Source organism: Oryctolagus cuniculus, chromosome 8 (genome assembly GCF_964237555.1).
Source record: "Oryctolagus cuniculus chromosome 8, mOryCun1.1, whole genome shotgun sequence".
NCBI classification, from domain to species: Eukaryota; Metazoa; Chordata; class Mammalia; order Lagomorpha; family Leporidae; genus Oryctolagus; species Oryctolagus cuniculus.
In genome coordinates this window covers 91011896-91036034 of record NC_091439.1, presented here as the reverse complement: position 1 = coordinate 91036034, position 24139 = coordinate 91011896, and the positions used below count along the sequence as shown (strand labels likewise).

Here is a 24139-nt window from a genome sequence, read left to right as displayed (position 1 = left end):
CATGAGCAATATTTAGACCAAACAGACCTAACAATATATGCAGAATATGCTGTCCAAAAGCAGCAAAACACACTTACTTTTCAAGTGCCTGGACAGTGTTCTTCAGGATAGATAGCGTATTATGGCACAAAAAATTCTTCAGAAACATAAGATTGAAATCATATCAAGTATTTTTATCTCACTCCAAAAGGAAACAACAAGTCAATAATAGCAGGAGGACTGAAAAATTCAGAAATATGTTGAAGTCAAACAACATACTCTTGAACAAACAAGAGTTCAGAAATGAAATAAAAACGGAAATTAGAAAATATCTTGGAACAAACACACATTGTATGAAAACTTATGGGTTGCAGCAAAAACAGCACTAAGAGGGAAGTTTACAGTGATAAACACCTACATTAAAAAAGAAGAAAGGTCTCAAGCAGCTAACTTTATGTCTCAAGGCACTAGAAGAAGAAAAATGAACTAAGTCACAAGTTAGTAGAAGAAAGGAAATAAGAGATTAAAGTAAATTAAATGAATTACAGGATAGAAAGTCAACTGAAAACATAAACAAAATTACTAAGTTGTGCTTTTGAAAAGTCAAACAAAATTGACATACCATTAGCAAGATTTACTAGGAAAGAAAGAGAAAACTCAAATCAGAGATGAAATAAGAAATAGTAAAACTGATCCCACAGAAATAGGAATTATGCAAGACTACCCTGAAACATTGTATACCACATACTGAATATTCTAGAAGAAATGGATAAATTCCTAGAAACATACTAATTGACTGAATCACAAAAAAATTAGAAAAGTTCAACAGACCTATAACTAATAAGATTAACTTGGTAGTCAAAAACTTCCCAATAAAGAAAAACCTAGAACTAGATGTCTTCATTGTTCAATTTTCTCAGTCATTTAAATAATTTATGAAAATTCTTCTCAAACTTCCAAAAATTTGAAGAGAAGGAAACACTTTCAAACTCATTAACAAAGCTGGCATCATCCTGATAGCAGAGTCAAAGAAAGACACTAAGAATACAAAACTATATGCCAATAATGTTGATAAAAAAAAAGATGCAAAAATCATCAACAAACTATTTAGAAAATTTAATCCAATAACAACATAAAAGGATCAAGCACCAACCAGGCAAAATGGGTCTTCTCTCTGGGATGTGAAGGTGACTCATGATACAAAAATCAATGAGATATCAAATTAAAAGAAAGAAGGGCAATACTCCCATGATCATCTCAATGGACAAAGAAAGTCATTTGATGAAACTGAGCATCCTCTCATGATAGAAAAAAATCCAAAAAAAAAAAAAATAGATACAGAGGAAATTACCTTAACTGAAAAAATAGGTGGAAGAACTTAGAGAAAATACAAATAGATGGAAAGACATTTCATGTTCATTGATTGAACAATTTAATGCATTTTAAATGTCCATACCTTCCAAAATGATCTACAGATTCAATGCAATTTGTACCAAAGTTCTGATGAATTTTCGTTTTTCAGAAATGGAAAAACAATTCTAAAATTCATGGAACTACAAAGGACCCCAACTAGCCAAACCAGTCTGAAGCAAGAATGAAGCTGGACATATCACACTTCTGATTTCAAAATACATTGTAAAACTATAACAATTAACGCAATATGATATTGACATAAAGACAGACGTATAGATCAGTGGAACAGAATAGAAAGCCCAGAAATAAACCTAGGTGAATACAGTCAATTGATCTCCATCAAGGCACCTAAGGATACGAAATGGAGGAAAGATTGTCTCTTCAATAAATGATTTCTTAAAGCTGGATATCCACATGGATTAAAGATGAAGTTGAATTCTTTTCTTAGGCCACACACAAAAGTCAGAATGAATTGACAACTTCACCACACAACCCAAAAGTAAATCTTAAGAAAACTTCTTTACATTTCTCTTGAAAATAATTTCTTGAATATGAAAGCATAGGCAACAAAAGCAAACACAAACAATTGGGGTGACAACAAACTAAAAAGCCTCCGCACAGCAAAAGGAACAATCAACAGGGAGACAAAGCGACCTATGAAACAGGAGAAAAGGTGTTTAAACATTTGTTATATCAAATACATCTGAGAAGAGGCTAATACCCAAAATATATAAAGAACCTACAACTCAACAGCAAGAAAACAAGTAACCCAGTAAAGTCAACAACAGGAGTCACTGTGCACTTACTCCTCTTGTAGTATCTCTGTCCTTAATGTGCTCTACATTGAGGCTTAATGCTATAATGAGTACTCAAACAGTATGTTTCACTTTGTGTTTCTATGGGGGTGCAAACTGTTGAAATCTTTACTTAATGTATACTAAACTGATCTTCTGTTAAAAGAAAAAAAAGAGAAATTAGCAATTCCCAATTTGACTCTCACTGGGATTAAACATGACAATAGGTCTGATCTGATTTCATCATCATTTAAAAAATCATCTATTATTTTTCACTTTAAGTTTCTGTGTGGGAGCAAACTGTTGAAATCTTTACTTAATGTATGCTAAACTGATCTTCTGTATATAAAGAGAATTGAAAATGAATCCTCATGTGAATGGAAGGGGAGAGGGAGTGGGAAAGGGGAGGGTTGCGGGTGGGAGGGACGTTATGGGGGGGAAGCCATTGTAATCCACAAGCCATACTTTGGAAATTTATATTCATTAAATAAAAGTTAAAAATAAATAAATAAATAAATTTTTAGTTTAAAAAAAAATGCCCTAAGGACTTGAACAGACATTTTCCAAAAAAAAAAAAAAAAATCACACACACATACACACACACAAATAGCTAACAGGTATATGAAAAGATGTTCAAAGTCATGAATCATCAGGAAATGTAAATCAAAACCACAATAATATATCATCCCAAACCTAAGATTACCATTACTAAAAAAACAAATAAACAAAAGATAACAAATGTTAGCAAGGATGTGGAGAAATTAGAAACCTTGTGCACTGTGAGTGGGAACATAAACTGGTACAACTGCTATAGTACAGAGATTCTTCAAAAAATTAAAAGTAGAACCACCATGAGATCCAACAATCCTGCTTTATATTCCTAAATAAAAATTGAAATTAGTTTCTTAAAGAGATATGTAGACACTGTGTTCATTGTAGCATTATTCATAATAGCCAAAAAATTGGAAGCAACCCAAATGTTTATTGACAGATGACTAGATAAGTAAAATGGATATAAATACAAAGAATGGAGCATGATTTAGTCTTATAAAAGATTTGTGATATATATTACGGCATGAATAAACCTGGAAGACATCATGCTAAGCAAAATAACCCAAATAAGAACAAGCATTATAGGACATCACTTACATCAGATATATAAAATAGCCAAATTCACAGAAGCAGAGAGAAGAATGGTGGTTTTTAGTTCTTGTAGAGGGGAAATGAGTATTGCTGTTTGATGAGTATAAAGATTTAGTCATGCAAGATGAACAAATTCAAGAGATATACTGTATATTATCATGCCTATAGTTAATACTATATTATCCACTTTACAATTCACTTAAAAAGGTATATCATGCTGTTAAATATTCTTAACACACTAAAAATAAAATTAGAAAACATGCTTAAAATGATATTTAGTAAGATTTTGAAAATTGTTAATCATCAGATTTTAGAATAATTTCCTATGGAAAATGTGGAAATGTCATCATTTAAGACATTTGGAACCAGATTGAAGAAATGCACACAAACACATACAGTTGGCCCTGTTCTCTGTACGTGGTGACGAAGCCCACACAGGCATGACCTAAGACATCACGAGATTGCACAGCCTGTGTGCACCCATTGGACCACCCACTGCTGAGGGGGATGAAAGAGGAAGATTGGGCTGGCACTGATGACTCACATCAGGAAGACTTGCTCAGCTTGTTCCTGGCTCAGTTACAACGTCCCCAGCATGCTAGGAAAGAGCTTCACACCAAGTCACCGTAACCCTAGCTCGATGAAGTTTCCAGAGAATATAGAAGGCTCTTCTTCACCCCACTCTACTTATTTCAATTTGCTTGTGTTTTGTTCTAAAACAGAAGCAACTCACAACACACCACCTATGCAGAACAAACAAATCCTTAGACCAGAGGTCACCAAACTACAGTCCAAGTGCCAAATCTGGCCCACAGCCTGTGTCTTTAAATAAAGTTTTATTGGAACACAGCCAAGCCTATTAATTTTCACAGTGTCTGTGACTGTGACTAAAATTCTTATGATATGTGCTTTTGCTAATAGTGACCATAGCCTAAGGCCAGTAACTTTGACAACACTAAAATAAGCTTAACCAAGGTAAAATATATAAAAATCCCTGCCTTCCTTCCTTCTTAAAGGTATGGAATACAAAAAATATTAATTGAAAGTGGAGCAGAATACAACTTTCCGTGATCCAGTCCAAACTAACACTTGGCAGAGTCTGGAGTGCACATCTGTGATATCCCAGAAGAGTGCAGCAGTTAAGAGTGCAGGCACTAGACTCACACAAACCTGAGTTTCAATTTACCAGCTGTGTGACCTTTGACAAACTACTTAATTTTTGTAGGCTTTGCCTTGAAATAAAGTCAAGTATATGCTGTAGCTCAAAGGGCTCTTATGAGGAGTGAATTACTGTTTATAAAGCATTTAACATAGTGCCTGGTTTACTAGTAAGTGCCCAAAAACCCATCTAAGATTCACATTATGATTACTATTGCTAACAGATATCAAAACATAAGAAGATCATTTCCCAAGACTGAATATGAAGCTTAGACATTACCTGTGCAGTTTTCTCCAGGATATCCACAGGAAAGGCCATTCGTTTCTGGACTTCTGGTGGAATTCCCACTAGCCACCACACAGTGGAGAATCACCAGCCCTTCAAGTTCAAAACAGAACACAAAACAAATGTGAAAACTTGCAAAGTTTCTTACTGTGCAATCTGCAAAGTCATGCTTTACTTCTCTATATAGTAAGCCTATGGCTTCTATTTCAAAGTCTTTCTCTCCCAGTCTGAGAGAGGTTCTGAGGCTACCGGGTCTCGTTTATTTTTGTAATATTTATTTATTTGAAAGGCAGAGTTACAAATAGGCAGAGGCGGGGGAGCAGGGGGATTGTGTCTTCCATACGCTGGTTCCAAATGGCAAATGGCTCCCCAAATGGCCACAATGGCCAGAGCTGGGATGATCCAAAGCCAGGAACCAGGAGTTTCTTCCAGGTCCCTCACGCAGGTACTTGGTCCATCTTCTACTGCTTTCCCAGGCTATAGCAGAGAGCTGGATTAGAAATGGAGCAGCCAGGATTCGAACTGGTGCCCATGTGAAATGCTGGCACTTCAGGTGGCAGTTTTACCCACTACCCCACAGCACTGGCCCCATCATTTATTTTTAAGCTCAATGCTAAAGACAGAACTTTCAAACCAGCATCACATACATATAACTACATTTCTCAGGGGAGGAGACTTGGCTATAGAATGTGTTGGAGCTGTCTCACAAAAGCAGAGAAGCAGAGGAGCTGAGTGCCCGGTCACCAGATGAGTGCACTGATCTCACACAACAAGCACCTCCCCCAGTCCATAAGGATTGCTCCACAATACCAGCGTCCCACAGACATTAACTACTGAGGGCACTTCCTTCTTAGGAGATGGGAATTAGATGTTTGATTCATGGGAATGCTTTAAAAATCTTGGGCCCCCTGGCTAGGTGTCTCTGTCTCTGAGAAGGACAGTCCTCATGCCTTGCGGAGGGAAAGGAATTCTAAATTGTGGTTAGAATGGCTCCAAAGAGTGTCTTTCTGCGGAGCCTGATTCAAACAAATCAAGCACAAAAGCTCACTCATGGGATAATCAGGGAGATTTGACACTGGCTAGACATTAGCTTGCTAAAGATATTTTAAAGTACAAGTATCTTATGGTTTAGGTTAACAACCAGAGTCCACATCTCTTAGAGATACATGTTTAAATACTAATGAAATAACATATCTGAGATTTGATTTAAAATAACCCAAAGCAGAAAAGGGTGTAAAAGCGGTGAGGGAAAGGTGTAAATGAAACAAGAGGACCACCTGTTTCAATTGTTGAAGCTGGGTGGTAGGTGTATTGTTCATTATGATGCCCTGTTTATTATACATATTTTATTTCTATAATAAAAAGATGGAAGAAAAGGAGAGGAGAAAAGGCAAGGGGGAAGGAAGAAAGATAGTTTAGGAATTACTTGGTCCTGAGTTCAAGACCTTTGCCAGCGTTACCTACGTTAAATATGCAGAGCACTTAGCAGAATGCTGCCATATAATCAATGCTCAATAAAAATGACTCATTATCATGTAGCTGACAGGAATAAAAAAATCAGTTCACTAAAGGAATTTTAACATCAGGCCAATGGTATCTAAACTATGCATGTCCTCCAATTCAGTTCAGTTCAACAAATATCTATAGCTTCCAGGAACACACAGGTGAATAGGACATTTGACCCTCTGTGGTGGAATAAGAAGGCCATGACAAGATGGCCACTGGCAAGCAAGCGTCAGTTACTCAGGAATGGCTTCGAAACCCACCTGGCAATTGAGCCTGCCTGGCAACAGGCTGTGATTGGTTAGGGCATAAACCGCCCCTTTACCAGATTGGCTGCCTTGGCTATTTAAGCTGCTGTACCAACTGAAATAAAGGAGTCTGCGGGCTGCTTGCCTCTGGCCTGCTTTCACCCGACTCCCGGGGTCTGTGTGGTGACTCCACGCCTTTTGCCCCCACCACACTCCTCTTCTCAGAAGGAATCCACAGCAACAACCCTCAAGTTGCTGCAAAGCTACTAAGGAAGATAATCAGGCAACCAACTGGCAATCACACAAAGTGATAGTGCTGTTCTAGCAAACAACAGTAGCTAGCAAGTTCAAGGTCAAAGAGTTTCAAATAAAAGAGGTTTTCTGCCTATGAAGTTGGAAAGTGGTTTATTAAGTAAAGAGCTGATAGCCAGTGTTAGAAACAGTGAAGAGAAATGTAAATTCAAATCTACTGATGATGGATAAATCAGTTCTGCTTTTCTGTAAGATAATTTTGCACTGTCTAGAGCATAAAAGAAAAAACACACCAAAAATGTACAAATCCTTGAATTCTGTAACTACACAGTAAGTAACTTATTCCAAGGAGTTAATTCAGGATATATAGAAAGATTTAGCTACAAAAGTTCTCTATCTGGCATGACTTATTACAAGAGTGTCAATTTGTTAAGTCAACAACAGGAGTCACTGTGCACTTACTCCTCATGTAGGAGCTCTGTCCTTAATGTGCTGTACATTGTGATTTAATGCTATAACTAGTACTCAAACAGTATTTTTCACTTTGTATTCCTATGTGGGTGCAAACTCTTTGAAATCGTGACTTAATATATGCTAAACTGATCTTCTGTATATAAAGAGAATTGAAAATGAATCTTGATGTGAATGGTAGGGGAGAGGGAGGGGGAAAGGGGAGGGTTGCGGGTGGGAGGGAAGTTATGGGGGGGGGGCATTGTAATCCATAAGCTGTACTTTGGAAATTTATATTCATTAAATAAAAGTTAAAAAATAAAAATAAGTAACCTAAATATCTAATAATACAAAATATATTGAACTATCTTTTACAATAAAAAGTGATTTTGTCATAAAAATGATGGAAATACTTTAATAGAACATTTCAATAAATTCCTACCAAGAAAGCAGACTCTGGAATAGCAATAAGTATCAAATACTTGGGGGTTTGTGTCTGGTGTATGTGAGACAAGCATAGAAAGCTATTGTTATCCATAGTGACAACCCTGCCTGAGAAAACAGAACTGCTAACATTGGATAGCAGAGGACTTTTCCCTTAATTTTGCCTATTTGCACCTCCTACCTTTTTCCCAAACATATTTTATTGCAAGGAGAAAAAACGGAGTAGCTAAATTTTTATTTTCTAATCAGAGCTTAGTCACTAAATTTCTAGATTATTTGCACCTCTTCTCCCAAGGCCTGCCACTCCATTCATCCTTCAATAAACAGAAACAGTCACTTAGGGCTTATAAGCAATGTCTTACCCACCTCTGTAACCTACTACAGAACATAATGGGTAATGAATAAGTGAATCCATTAATAAACAAGCAAAAAAGACCCTCAAATTTAAAAGTTCTATTGTAATTTTTACTGGAAAATACTAAAGAATTCATTGAATTCTTTTTTCAAATCCCATATGCAGACTTTTTTCATGGGACAGAATCAGAGGCCTTACTGGGAACCAAAAAGAGATTTCTAAATGTCATATTCAGTATCTACAAACCAGAGCTAACCAGAGCTCCTTCTCAGAGTTATTCTAAAAATTAACATAAGTTTCATAACAAAAAGTACATGACTTGTCACAAATAAACCATTTTTAGTCTAGTTGTATTCCTTCCAGCCAACATATACAATTTAATCCATTCATTCTCCACTTCCACCTGATTCCACTGAAACTCTGCCAGGTGCTCCAAGCATCCCCACAGGCTGGGGGCTAGAGCTCAGGCTGCTACTGCTAAGCCTCAGTCCACATGGTGCTATCAGCTGGCTAAGGAGGTCAGGGCACACAGAGATAAGGGCAGAGACCCTGGGGAAGAGACACTCTGAGCCAAGCCAGTGCCCAGATGCAGCAGGGGCCACTGAAGGAGCAGCAGGCACTGCTCTTCCTACTGCTCACTGCAATAGTCCTCGGGTTGTAAGCTAGTGGCCAAAAACCAAATCTAGCCTGGAGAACCATTTTCTTGATCTGCACAGTTTTTTGAAAAAAAAATTAAATCAGATCAATTTATGTTAAACCTGAACTTTCTGCTACCATTGAAAAAGCAGGAGGTCTGGCAACATAGATTTGAAGGGTTTTCTCCAGTGTGCTGGAAGAAAGAAGCAGGGATCCCTGCAAGTGCCACAAACCCCATGTGGCTTGCTATATTCAGTTATTTTAACTGCCTGGCCCCTAAATGGGCATTGAGTTTATGATCTATAAGGAGAGACTCAGAAATCAGAAATGCTCACAAACCAATCTGCCAAATACTAAAAGCTGCTACAAAGAGAAAGGACATTACTGTTCCATCCATACTTCAACAACTCAACAAATATTTACTAAGCACCATGTGCTTGGCATTGGTGTAAAACACTGCAGGTTCAAAGAGAACAGATGTTATCACTGATGCATGCATTCTGGTAAGACAGACACGAGTCTTCCAAGTCTGATGTCGTAAACACAACAGAGTTAACACAGGAGAGAGAATCAACTCTGCCTAGCGGCAAAGACTTCATAAAGAAATTGAGCTTCATGATGAGTTTTTAATGAAAAATAAATGATGTCTTTAAACGTCAATTATCCCAGAAACAAAAAAAGTTTCAACCCTATAACAATGATAGTATATTATTTGTTTCAGCAGTGAATAGTTTGTTTGTGGTTATGATAATGTCAACACGGATATTTTAACAAAAAATGTCATAAAATCAAAGCAATAATTAAGCCACACATACCATGTAGGATAACTGGCAGTGATAAATGAGAGGTTGCACTGTGCTAGCTCTTCCATTCTTTGAATAACCTCCCTATAGTTAACTATACAGAAATGATGAGAGAAGATCTTCCATTCTTTGAATAACCTCCCTATAGTTAACTATACAGGAATGATGAGAGAAGAGGTGCTCAGTAGGTAAGATCTAAACTTGACACATGAAGAAGTAGCGTTATAAGCAAATTATTTAGCAATACAGAGATGAATACCAGAAGAAACATCTAAAAAACTCAAAAGTGATTGCCTCTAGGGAGGCAAAGATCTGTGGTTTGTTGTTATATACCTTATAGTGCTATTGGATTCTTTTTCAAAGATTTATTTATTTATTTGAAAGTCAGAGTTACACAGAGAGAGGAGAGGCAGAGAGAGAGAGAGAGAGAGAGGTCTTCCATCTGATGGTTCACTCCCTAGATGGCTGCAGCAGCCAGAGCTGTGCCTATCCGAAGCCAGGAGTCAGGAGCTTCTTCCAGGTCTCCCACATGAGTGCAAGGGCCCAAGGACTTGGGCCATCTTGTACTGCATTCCCAGGCCAAAGCAGAGAGCTAGATTGGAAGAGGAACAGCTAGGAGTAGAACCAGCACCCATATGGGATGCTGGCGCTTCAGGCCAGGGCATTAACCTACTGCGCCACAGCGCCGGCCCCATGCTATTGGGTTTTTAAAAAAAATCTATGCATACATATTACTTTATTAAAAAACAAAACTAGTTTTAAGAAAAGGATAAAAATGTTGTTACCTAGGAATTATAAACAAAGAAATAACTTGTAAACAAAAGAGACAATTTGTGGGGCCAGCAGGTAAACCCATTGCCTGTGGTGCCAGCATCTCATATGGGCACTGGTTCAAGTCCTAGCTGCTCCACTTCTGATCCAGCTCTCTGCTATGGCCTGGGAAAGCAGCAGAGGATGGCCCAAGTCCTTGGGTCCCTGCATCCATGCCAGACCCACAGGAAACTCCAGATTCCTTGCTTTAGATCGGTCCAGCTCTGGCCATTGCACTATTTGGGGACTGAACCAATGGATGGAAGATCTTGCTCTCTGCTTCTGCCTCTCTGTGACTCTGTCTTTTAAATAAATAAATAAATCTTAAAAAAGAAAGACAATTTGTAAAAACAAAAAATGGGTATTAAATAACTCGCCAGCTTGTTTGGAAGGTTTGGGTGGGGACTGTGGTAGCAGAAGGAGGCAAGAGAGCAAGTGTGTAACAAAAAGATGCATCTCATAATAATGAGTTTGGATTTTATTATGCAGCTGAGGCCACTGGCAAGTTTTACATGATAAGCAACATCTCTCTTTTTTCCAGGTTGAAAAGGTTACTTTAATGCAAGTATGGGTCAATCAGACACAATAAACCACAGTGGCAGTACTGGGTATGAAAAAGAAGTGAATACGCCAGATATTCACCAGGTAAAATATGACAGACTTGGTGATTGATAAGGTAGGGTTGGAAATGAGGAAAAAGGGGTCTGGAACAACCCTGGAATTTGTGTCTTGAGTAATTATCTGGGTTGTGGCACTAATCACAAAGATATAAGGCATATGGGAAGACACAGATATTGGGCATGGAGACAGAAATTGAATTTTGGACATTGAATTTAGACTGGTTCATCGAGGAGGAAGATGGAGTTATAGATCCAGAGCTTTGGAGCAATGTCAACGTTACAGGTTCTATAGTTGAGGAATGAACAATGAATAAATTAGCATTTCATTCCTTAGGAACAGATCTATCATAAAGAGAAGTAAGAACAGAGAAACTGATTAAGGACAGAATCCTGAAGAACACCAGTAAGACAGTGAGTGAGGTAGAAAGAAGAGGGCCCACAAGACACTAAGGAGCAGCCACAGAGCTAAGGAGACACAGCTTTGCGACAAGTTGATCAACAATGTAAAAATTGATAGATAATTAAAGATACCAATTAAATATATGCATTGGATTTAACAACTAAAAACACTACTAAAATCTCTCTAGATTGATCTCAATGATAAAGAAAGTACAAATAATTATGGATTACTCCTCAAAGATGTTGGACTTAGGAAAGTAGTCAATGTGTACAAAAGAAAGAAATTTCTGTTCCATTGCTTTCTTTAATGTGATAGATGGCTGACAGGAAGGAATCAAATGTTTAAGAGGAAAGCAAAGGACAGATTCCCAATATAGGCAAACTGGTAGGAAAGTGTATCCTGAGAATAAAGGCCTCTTCTGCAAGGTACAGCTCTTTGCTGTCAAAATCACCTATTCTGCCAATGCACTTCATTCTGAGTGAATGACAAATCTTTGAAAAATAAGAACTTAAGTATTGTATAGTCTATACATCTCATTTCATTGTTGAAGGAAACCCAACTCGAGTTTTAAATGAATGTGAACCATCTGATGGGTTCCTTGACTTCACACTACTGACACTTGGGGCTGGACTCTGCTGTGGAGGCTGCACATTGCAGCATGATTAGCTGCATCCTTGGCCTTTACCTAGTAGATGCCAATAGCATCCAGCGCCTCTCTGACCCCTACTCCCGAGTTACACAATCAAAGATGTCCAGCCAATGCCAAATACCCCTGGTGGGGAGATTACTCCAGCTGAAGACCACTGCAAGTCTCTCTGAACTATTTTACATTTTTACCCAAGTACAGCTTTCATTGTAGAAATATAGCCCTTTAATCTAAGTCAGTTGTACACCCTCAAAGGCTCAACTTTTGACTTCTTAACAAATGTCTAGGGAAAGTAGGATTATCTTGTAGAAAGATCATCAGACTCAATACTTAATTTACTATGTGACACTGAACTTGTTAGCAAACTATTCTGGACTTTTGTTCCTCAAGAAAATCTAGCATCATAGGTTCTGTTCCATTCCATAACCTAGTTTGTGAATATCAAGTGAAATGAAATAAGAATTTTTAAAGGAACATACATTATTTTTTTAAAGACTTTCTTTCTTTATTTGAAAGACAGAGTTACAGAGAGAGGTAAAGACAGAGGGAGAGACATGGCCGCAACGGCCGGAGCTGTGCCAATCTGAAGCCAGGAGCTTCTTCCAGGTCTCCCACGTGGGTGCAGGGGCCCAAGGATTTGGGCCATCTTCTATTGCTTTCCCAGGCCATAGCAGAGAGCTGGATCAGAAGAGGAACAGCCGGGACTAAAACCAGCACCCATTTGGGATGCCTGCACTTCAGGCCAGGGCTTTAACCCACTGCGCCACAGTGCCAGCTCCAGGAACATACATTATTAAAATTATCAGTGGAGGGGCCAACGTTGTGGTGTAGCGGATAAGGCCACTGCCTGCAGTGCAGACATACCATATGGACTCTGGTTCATGTCCCGGCTGCTTCACTCCCAGCTCTCCGTTATGACCTGGGAAAGGAGTGGAAGATAGCCCAAGTCCTTTGGCCCCTACATCCGGGTGGGAAGACCCGGGGGAAGATCCTGGCTCCTGGCTTCAGATCAGCTCAGCTCTGGCCATTGCAGCCAACCAGGGAGTGAACCAGCAGATTGAAGACTTCTCTCTCTCTTTTTTTCTCTTTTTCTCTCTGTGTAACTTTGACTTTCAAATAAAAATAAATCTTTAAAAATAATTATCCGTGGAAGCATGAATTGCATTTTACAGTAAATTAAGGAAAATATAGTCCCTAACTGGGGAAAACATAGTAAGATTTCCACTCAAAAGAATCAAGAGCTATATTAGATTTCAAAATTAGTCAAAACTTAAAAGGTATTCAAATCTCCTGCCAACATACTCTCAGCTCCCTGGAAATCATTGCCTGGGAGAGCTCATCAAACTCACATCCAAAGTTTCAGTAAGGATATTTTAGTTTCTTCAAACACATGCAATTTCAAGGAAACTATTTATCTGTTTGTCCAATCCCAATCACTCACTTTCAAAAAATTAAGCACTTATTTCTATACTTTGTAAATGCTTCTTGTTTTTGCCTTCTTGTTATTTCACTTTGATCTTTGAAATTACCTACAATAAATCTAATCTCTCTGGCTCATAGCAGAGTCTCATATATTTGAAGCCAATGTCAGTTCCCCCTGAGAGCATTTCCTTTCTTCAGGAGAGGCATCCTCTTTCCTTCAACTATACTTTGCTGGACATCTAGACCCTCAGAAGCCCCGTCAGTCTTCTATAGGTAAGCTGAAATAAAGTGCCATCACGCATTGGTCTGGTAAAGGCAGAATAGAGTGGGGCTCCCAGCCCCCACACTTCTGATAATACAGCACCACAGCCTAACAGTCCTTCTTGACTATCACATTAAATTCTGGGTTTCTATTTGGTTTACCATTAAATAAAGCCCCTAAATTCTTCTAGGAAGCTATGACTACTAGATTTGTTCTTTTTAAATTATTTCATTCAATCCTCCCTACCTTACATGACCTGTTGAATTTCTCTGATGCAAAAAAGTGATAAAAGCAAAATAATGTTGTTAAGCACAATTGTAACTGACTAGAAGTTGAGTCCCTGTTTCTGGGAATAGTTTTGAGACATATACTCCATTCCTAAAATTAAACAAAACAGGAAAAGAAACCCAATTTCATATTAGTGAGTTACAGTTCCATTTACTTGTATATACTTTGAGATTCTAAAGTTAAAAATTGCAGGATGTATTAACAGTATTATCCTGGTCAGTTAGCTTGGGGATGAAGTCAGTGAGAACAATATCAGCATTCAAATCGCGGCAGCCCAAGAAGGAGTGTGACAGGCTGTCTCAAAACTACTGCTCACACTGCGGTAAGTAGGGTGCCAGCTGGGTCAACTATTTAAAAAGATCACATGTGACTGACTTCACTAGGCATGGATGCTGTATTTGCTTCATCTCTGAGCTGAATTTCCCACTTTTACAGCCAAGTGTATTTTGTATTTTTTTTTTTTTTTTTTTGACAGGCAGAGTGGACAGTGAGAGAGAGAGAGACAGAAAGAAAGGTCTTCCTTTGCTGTTGGTTCACCCTCCAATGGCCGCCGCGGCTGTGGCCAGCGCACCGCGCTGATCCGATGGCAGGAGCCAGGTACTTATCCTGGTCTCCCATGCGGGTGCAGGGCCCAAGCACTTGGGCCATCCTCCACTACACTCCCTGGCCACAGCAGAGAGCTGGCCTGGAAGAGGGGCGACCGGGACAGAATCCGGCGCCCCGACCGGGACTAGAACCCGGTGTGCCGGCACCGCAAGGCGGAGGATTAGTCTAGTGAGCCGCGGCGCCGGCCTCATTTTGTATTTTAAAATTAGATCTAACGTTATTGCAAAATGTCCATTCATCTCTATCTTGATGATTTAGGACATCCTCCCAGATACTTTACAAACTTCTACTTGTGTAGACCACATCACATGATTTTTTTGGATACCATATATCAATTTCACTTTTCATATTTGAACCATATTCCATGTCTCATTAGAAAATCTAATTGGGAATCAAATGAGAATTTATCAACCTATGAATTGAAGCAGAATGTAGAAGAGTATTTCATAGTCAGTCAAATCTCTGGAGTTTTATTTGTAGTAAAGGAAAACAGTATAGACCAGTGAGAAAAGGAACACTTTGGAGTCAAATGGAGGTACATTTGTATCTTAACCAACAGAGTTGTGATTATGATGAAGTTACTCAACCGCGGAACTTCAGGATTCCTTTCTGAGGTCCATAACAGCAAACTTACATGGCTGTGGTAAGGACTCACCTATACTGTTAAATGAAAGGAGAAAAGAAAATTCTGAATTTTCAAACTTGGGGATGCCTTGCATAGGGTAGGCACTTAAAAAATAGTAGTCCAAAGAGACCAGAAGTGAAAGAAGAATTCTACTTACTCTGTTGAAAAACAGTAACTTCCTTCTCACTGTAATAAATAGATATTGTCAAGTTTCTACATTTGTGGCATAATTTGGTATATAAAATATGTTTGTGATATAAGCTTCCATAGATAAAAAATATATGTGCCTTCCTACTACATTTTATAGTGTGTTTATATGTATAAATTTAATGAGACAAAATTGTATGTAATCTCTTTGCAAACTATTTTCTAGTGTTTATTTAAAAGAGATTTGAAGTTAAGCTGCCTCAGAGATTAATAGAAATATAGCACCTTCAACATGTGTGGCTTTTTGTATTCTCCCAACAATTCTGCCAGTGATCCAGTATACCATTTACGTCAAGCAATTACTAATTCAGTTGGTTGGTTAAGTGACTCAGATACGACTATAACTCATAATGTCACATCTTAGTAATAACTAACAATCAAGTGGATTATAAATAATATCTATTTTCTGAAAATATAGTTAGCAAAGTTTTTAAAGTTTAAATTAACACTAGGAGTAAAAACCAAGGAATTGAGGAATTTTTCCATTGCATGTTTATTGCAATGGAATTTTGAAGAAAACCAGAATCTTGAAAATATGTATTTGACACACTATTTTGTAACTCCAAAAAAAAAAAAAAGCCACATCTAACATCAGGTTTAAAAAAAAAAAAGGAATAGAAATGATGTCCAACACTAGCTCTGTGTTTCATTGAGAAAGAAACAGTGAAATAGGTGAGAGCTGATAAAATTGTTCTCCTTTTTTGATAATTCTTCTCTATGTTTTCTTACTGTCTTTTCTTCTCTTATAATTCATTGTGTGCATACTGCTTTAATGTTTCCCCAAATAGAACATAAATCTTGAACACATCTTCCTTTATAAATGTACAAGGGGACCTCAGAGAATTTGTAGAAAGTAGGATTAAATGACAAATTGACTTTGGTACAAAAAATTTTGAAATCCATGCATGGCTGTTTCATAATTTGCATTTTCTATGAACTTTTTGAAGACTCCTTGTATTTGCTTCCACAGTAGATTTGCAAGGGGAGAAATTGCTTAACTAAAATGCTCTTCAACTTACAAGAAAATTATGTCTCAAAAAACATTTTAAGTTGGGATTAATGTAAGTCCAAAATGCATCCACTACACCTAACCTACCAAACAGTTTAGATCATCAGCACTGTACACTGTGGAGCAATAGGTATTTCCCTTCGTGATGCACAGCTGACTGGGAGGTGCAGTTCACTGCCGCTGTCCAGCATTGTGAGAGAAGCTCCGACTGCGCAGCACCAGCCCAGGAAAAGATCAAAATACAAAATGTGAAGCACAGTTTCTACCTAATGCTTATGACTACCACACCATTGTGAAATTGAAAAATTGCTAAGCTAAATCCACCACAAATCAATGACTGTGTACTCTAGTTCCTGGTATTCCAAATCAGGCCTTCTTGAAAGCAGAGCATGGGATATAGATTAGGGGTTCATTTTATTTGGGATATACAAGGGAAAGAATAAAATGAGTGGACGCATTCACAGTGGCCCAGAAAGAATCACAGAAATACGCTCAGATACCATGTTCACTCATCCCAAGCCATGATGGCGGTTCAAAAAGGAATTGCGTCTTAAAGCAGCACAAAGAAAGAAAAAAGGAGGAATGTATCTGAACCAACAACTTTCATCACCAATTTCCCACTGAACAAAATTCATCCCAGTGGGAGCCAACACCCTCAATTCTGGTCCCTCACTGATTAAGAATCAGACCTCAGGCCCTGGGACTTAGTGTTTTACCCAAGTCCCAATGTGGGGCAATCTGGTATGGAAGGGAGCTAAGAGACAAAGTAGAGAGTTGAAGAGCTCTTAGGAGCTGCATGCCATTTCTATTCCAATACACCAACTAATTTAGGCATCAGAACATGCTATGGTTTTAATAGGCTATGGCTCTCACACTCATGAAGTGGTTAAATCCTAAAATCCTAAACTGATTTAATCCAAGAGTGGATAGTTAATCCAAGTATGATGTCTATAAAATGAGACTAGAGGAAAGTTTTAGATAACTGAGAGAATGCCCTCCGAAGGTAGCTCTCATGGTTATAAAAATCCAAATTGTGCCCAGTCCCCCCCTCCCTTTCTCTGTCCTGGCTCCCCATGTGAGCGTTTCTCCACCTGCAATCCATGCTCCCTCTTGCCATATGATACTCTGCACAGCCTCTGGACTCTACCTGCAAGAACACCATCACCGTGTATGAAATCAATGACGCTACCAAATCTTAGACCATGAACCTGGAAAATCATGAGCCAAAATAAACCTCCTTCTTTCCTAAGTAGCTTCCCTTAGGTATTTCATTGCAGTGACATAAAGCTGACTCAAACAGGCCACCTCAGGAGGACCAACATTCTAAGACAAAGAATGATTTTCTAAGTTCTCTCAAATCATATCACCTTGAGGTTCTTGCCAGTCTATAAAACAAAAAGATTCTTACATTTTCAGGGCCAACAGGGGAAGCAGAGACAAAAGGAAAGAAAAATAACAGTGTCTTCACAAATTGTGTTTGTTCGTTCAAAATCAGCAAAGTAAAATATGAACTCATTTTTCCTCCATTGGGAAACTCAATTACAAATGGTAGAAAAAATATCTTAGTGTTTAAGAAAGGCTAAGAATGATGGATAATACTATTTTAAACTTATAAAATTACTTCACGATCTTATATTTTTAAAATCCAGAGAGGCAAATAATTCAACAACCTGTCATATATTAGCTAACTCATATATCTAAAAACTGTTACTGCCACAATAATGCTTTTGCCAGTAAACCAACCTATTTTTTTTTACCATTACAGTTACTAAATTTGTGACAAGAATGACTGCATTGAATGGGAACCCCATAATAAACTGGAGCTAGTTTCTTAGAAATCAGCAGTCATCAAAACTTGACTTTTTCTTCTCATTCTTTTATGATAAGGCCAGACCAGACAGTCAGACGTTGTAACACTTTAAATGAAAGGCTCTGGGCTCACTGAATTCCACAATAGTTCAAAGAAAGAAGGCAAAGGAGCCAAGGAAAGCAGACAGTTTGTTTTCAAGGAGAATTACCAAGTGCAAAATGAGGAGGAATTGTAGGACTGGCATGTGGATCCAGTGATAACACATTCTCTGACCCATGGGGAAACAGTCATCAAACTTTAATAATGGTTGAGAAAAGAACATAGAGTCAGAGTAGATGCTTACCTAACCTGAAAAGGACACAAAATTTAGGCCTTTTAGATGAATTAGAGTAAGCCAACACAACCTAGCAATAATCATTGTGCTTATCAATAAAACCATTCGTAGAGACCAGAAACATAAAGAAGCAGTAGCCAGTACAAGTATATTTTAAATATGTAAAATTTCTACTGAATTTCAAAAAAGACAACGTATTCAGCTGGAGAAATCCTAAGGTTTCACAGAGCAAGTTGGGAACTGAACTAGACCCAAGGCGATGACGCAGAAATGGGCTTCACATATGTGGGAGACAATGAGTAAAGCTGTCCAGCTGAGGGGAAGAATTACACAAAGTGTTAAGAAATAAGGCTCTTCTTGATGTGTGCCATGTGACTGTGAAATCATTCAATTGATTTGCTGGTGTGACCTGTGAAAATAAGACTCATAAAGAAACAGTCACACTACATATTTCTAGCTGAATCTTGGCAATGTCTTCTCACCACATCCTGAAAGTCAGATTCCCAATTAAGAACCTGACTAGCCTAGCAAACTACTCAATACAGTTTTAGTAGTGGTTGCTGCTGTTGGGTAGAAATCAGAAAGAATGAAAAGTAGCTCCTTATCATGCTGCAGCCAAGGCAAGTGGGAACTGGAGCCTGATATTCCATGTGTCACCTCATCCCATGTGGAAATCAAACTTATAATCTCTCTTCTGACTCTTTTCCACTATAGGATGATGGCCATTTATCAAAAAAAAATCAAGATTTTTCTCAAAAAGTCTTCTATCATAGGATGGCCATGTTAGCAGTGTCTCCTGACATAACATATTTGAGATTGTTGTCAATATAATTTATCACTGATCATTGTGCTTTACTTTGTCTTCTTCAAAAGAAAATCCAAATAGATAATTATTATCCCAATGAATTGTAAAATATAAAGTATGCAGGGTTTTTAAGGCAAAATCTAGGGCTGTGGCAAGGGGTTGATACGATATTCCAAGATGAGAACCATGAGAAGACAGAGTCATCAAATTTAATTTTAGGTAAGAAAACTCAAATTGTTTTCTTTTTTAAAATTCTTCACTATTAACTTCTCAAATTAACAGTGCCTATTAAGTACCCAAGTCTCCAAGTGCCCTATCTCCTTTGTCCCAGAGAAGTCTGAAGGTAGTTTCTTGGATTGAAACTCTACCTTCTGACCTCCAAATCATTTCCAAAGTGCAATAACATTATCCTATATCCTTGAGCCACAGCTAACCTTTGCAGACATCTAGTCCACCCCCTGCCTCACCTGAGAAGCCCCTTCACAACATCCTGTAAGTGGGATCCAAACCATGGCATGGCCAACCATGGGAAACTCACCCCAACCCAAGGCAGCTCATTCCATTGCCTTCAAAGTCTCATCTGGGACCAAATTCCTCCCAAATTAGTGTGAGAGCTGTCTTCCTGGAATTTTAGTTCATTAATCCAACTTGAGTTCCCTGAACTATACAGAGAAAACATGTGTTGAAACAACTTTTCAAATATTTGAAATTGGCACTTATAATACCAAACTTTTTCTACCCATGATTCCAATTTCTCGACTCTCAATCATGTGTGTGTGTGTGTGTGTGTGTGTGTGTGTGTCTTCTTCAGTTACCATCAGTCTCTTACCTCTCGTCTTTCAAGAGTGCAGATGGTTTGCTTCTAGCTCACTCCCCAGTGGCCTCTGCTTGATCCCTGTCTGCCTTCACACCCACATTTTTTCTATGATTGACCTGCCCAAATCTTCCACCCAAAATCCACCCCACTCTTTGCTTCCCTGTTATTCCACCCTTTTCACACAACTTTGCTAACTCTTTTTCCCACTCCCACGCCATAAATACAGGTGCCAACACTCCAATTGAGGTCTTTTCCCCTCTATTTTTAAAATTATTATGAAATACATATAATGTAAAATTTACTATCTTAACCATGTTTAAGTATACAGTTTGGTGCTATTAAATACAGTCCTATTATTATGCAAACATCATCAGCATCAGTATCCATCTCCAGAATTCTTTTCAATCTGAAAAACTGAAATTATATACTAAATTATGTGATAAAATAACAACTAGTCATTCTGCCCTGCACCCAGCCCCTGGCAATTCTCATTCTACTTTCTGTATATAAGATTTTTTTCTCAGATTTCTGTTTTACAATGACATTCATTCTCATAAAACACTTGTGGACTCAATATTTGAATAAGTATTTCCTGAGGATTTATTGTATGCCAGGGACTATGCTAGACTGTGAAGTTATTATCAGCTTAATGATTCATTTATACTCCCAGTCTTGTTTTCTAACTACACAATTGTTTAAGATTTCTGGTAATTAGAATACCCCGAGGAGCTCTTTTGTCTAATAGTCTTTTATTTTTGTATTAATTTTATATTTATAGAAAAGTTGCAAAGTATAGTGCATTTCTGCATATTGCATAAGCACTTTCAGCTTCCCCTAATGTCATCATCTTAGATTACTGTGGTACATTTATCAAAACTAAGAATACAATATTGGGATGTTACCATTGATTCAACTTAAACCTTCATTCTGATCCCACTATTTTTTCTACTATGGCTATTATTCTGTGTCAAGATCTTTAGTAACCTCCAGTCTGTGACAGGTAAACATGACCTCATTTCATGACCTCACTGACAGTTTCAAGAACTCGGCCTGGTATTTTGTAGATTGTCTCCCAGTTTGGGGTTTGCCTGATGTTTTAGCATGATGTGACTGGGGTTATGGGATTTTTTAAAAGAATACTACCATGGTAAATATTCTCCTGATGTCAAGTGAGGAAGGTACACTATTTTGATGTCATACTTGATCATTTGATTAAGGTAGTGTTTGCTAGGTTTCTCCACTGCAAAGTTATGATTTTTCTTCTTTAAAATTTACTATATGTGTGTATTAGAGCACTAAATGTAAGACCTACACTCAGCAAACTTTTAACCATATAATACTTAAAAATTGTCAACTGAAGACACTATTCTTTATTGTATACCTCTAGGACTTACTATTTTTGCATAACTGAGAGTTTTTCCCCTTTGACCAATACTTCCCCATTTCTTACCCACCTGTTAAACCATAGAAACTACCATTCTACCATTCCACCATATACTTCTATGAATTTGACTATTTAAAATCAGTATCTGTACGTCTATGTCATTGCAGCACTATTCACATAGGAAAACAAGGAAACAACCTAAATGCCAAACATGCAAATGGGTAACGAAAAATATTCACAAAGGGAGCAAAGAATTAGGCTCTACTTTCTAGAGACAGGAGTATCTACATAAAATGTTTTTAATTATTCTATAAGACAAATTGGAAAGTCTTAAAAATCTAGATTCCTAGGGTCATATGGGAAAAGATTTCAGCAGGTCTAGGGAGATGCACGGTAATCTGTACTTTATACATTCCTTGGGAAAACAACCAAATTTGGATTCCACTGCCATAATTGAAAGTCAACTTGCATATTTCCAAATTCTCATAGACAGGTAAATATCTCAAAAGAAGTTCACATCTCTGTAACAACATCAATTATTTTCAAAATATTATACCATGAATTCATATTCTCTCAGATTAGCAGTCTTGGAAAGGGCTTTAATTTTTCTTTGACTTTCCTTACCTACATATGACTTTCCATAATAGCCTACAAATTCTTGCATTGAAATATTTATTGAATGGGCTCCTTTCTTAGTCCAGCATTTCTAGGATTAAAAACATCAGATTCCTCTTTTATTTACCTCTGACTGATCTCCCCTCATTTGATCTATCCTGCACACTAAGACCAATCCCAAACTGCTATTCCACTGAACCACAAACCTAGTGAAACTAATCATTTACCTACCTCTTATCCATTATAATTTCATTTCCAAGGAGGCCCTCCAACAGTTGTCATGGACAAAATGAGTACAGTATGGATCATTCATTGAGCACGGTAGAGTTAGTGGGGGTGGGAGGTCAGGAATGAAGTGCATCCCCTTTTGGTTTGTCATTAAGTTTTGATCCCTAAATTTCCAATAATTTAATTTTTTGTTATTAAAATTTAAGTCCCCATTTCCAGATTATATTGCTCTCTGTGATGGACCTGAAGCTACCTCCTGATTAAGAGAGACCCCCAACCTTAGAAAGCCCAGTTAGTGCACAGTTAGTGACCTGAGAAAAGGAACTATGAAGGAGATCACTAAGCAAAAGGTGAAGCCAGCACCACTGAGTCAAAGAGAGTCGGTATTTCCACAGTATACAAACAAGTTTCTTAGGTAAGAGACGATATGATATTTAAAAATAAAGTGTGAGATTATAATGAAAAGCATGAATTTATCTAAATTACAAAAATCCCTAGTACCAGTGCCTAGAAAATCCTGTAGAGACAGAATTTCAGCAAGAATTCGTGGTCTTGACATCCTCATCTTGGAAATCATGTGCTATTCAAGTCAGTCACCAAGATTAACCCTCTATTCTAGGCATCTGAGTATCCTTACTTTCTGCTACAAACACATACACACACAGTAACTGCTAATTTGCTTTCCAATTTTTCTCCCATTTTCTTCTACCATAGAATAATTAACTCAAGTCATCATGTCATTAGTAAATTTTCTACAACCTCTCCAATCCATAATAATTCCCCTTCCATGAGATCATATTTAATCTGTACTATGTAATTTAATTTTTTAAGGATCAAACTATTACATAGTGTTTTATTTGTGAGGGATAACATATTTAGACTGTTCTCATCAATGCTTAGCACAGTTTTAGTCTTCCTTAGTATTGAATAGAATTAGGCCAGTTTATGTTACTGTAATAAAATATCTAAGGCAGGCTAATGTTGAAAAGAAGTTAATTTAGCCCACTGTTCTGGAGATTCAGTCATGGTGCCAGCACCCACCAATCTCTGGTGAGAACTTCATGATGAATAGGACCACAGTGACAGCAACACACATGGGAAAGGCTAATCACAGAACCAGACAGAAAGCAGAAACAAGCTAGGATCTATAATCCCTTCCAAGCCTTCCAAGTTCAGATCCCTAATGACCTAAGAACTTCTCAATAGGCCCCACTTCTTTTTTTTTATTTAATGAGCATAAATTTCCAAAGTACAGCTTATGGATTACAATAGCTTCCTCCCCCCCGTAACTTCCCTCCCTCCCACAACGCCCCCCTCTCCCACTCCCTCTCCCCTTCCCCTTCACATCACGATTAATTTTCAACTATCTTTATATACAGAAGATCAATTTAGCGTATGTTAAGTAAAGATTTCCACATTTTGCTCCCACACAGAAATACAAAGTGTAAAATACTGTTTGAGTACTAGTTATAGCATTAATTAAACACCTAAGAGTAATTGTGTATTAATTACAGAGTTCAACCAATAGTTTTAAGTAGAATATAAAATGCATCTTTTGTATTGTTGTGGCTTCCCCCCTCCCTCCCTCCCTCCCTCCCGTGGCCCTCCCCTCACCCACTCCCTCTCCCATCCCGCCCTTCATCACGTTTCATTTTCAACTACCTTCATATACTGAAGATCAACTTAGTATATACTAAGCAGGGATTTCAACAGGTTGCACTCACACAACTGAACCAGGTATAGGGTATTGTTTGACTAGTAGTGTTGTTTTTGAGTTTCATAGTAAA

At 37.9% G+C, this 24139-nt stretch overlaps 1 protein-coding gene across 2 annotated transcripts in view; it reads right to left on the bottom strand.

Moving 5' to 3' along the window:
• The window catches only part of BTC (betacellulin), a 61131-nt gene that overhangs the window by 25598 nt on the left and 11394 nt on the right, over window positions 1-24139 (bottom strand). For both annotated transcript variants that reach the window (XM_008267743.4, XM_051819702.2), the window contains exon 2: window positions 4768-4866. In XM_008267743.4, the coding sequence (XP_008265965.1) occupies window positions 4768-4866 (99 nt within the window). The remainder of the gene's footprint in view (window positions 1-4767; window positions 4867-24139) is intronic.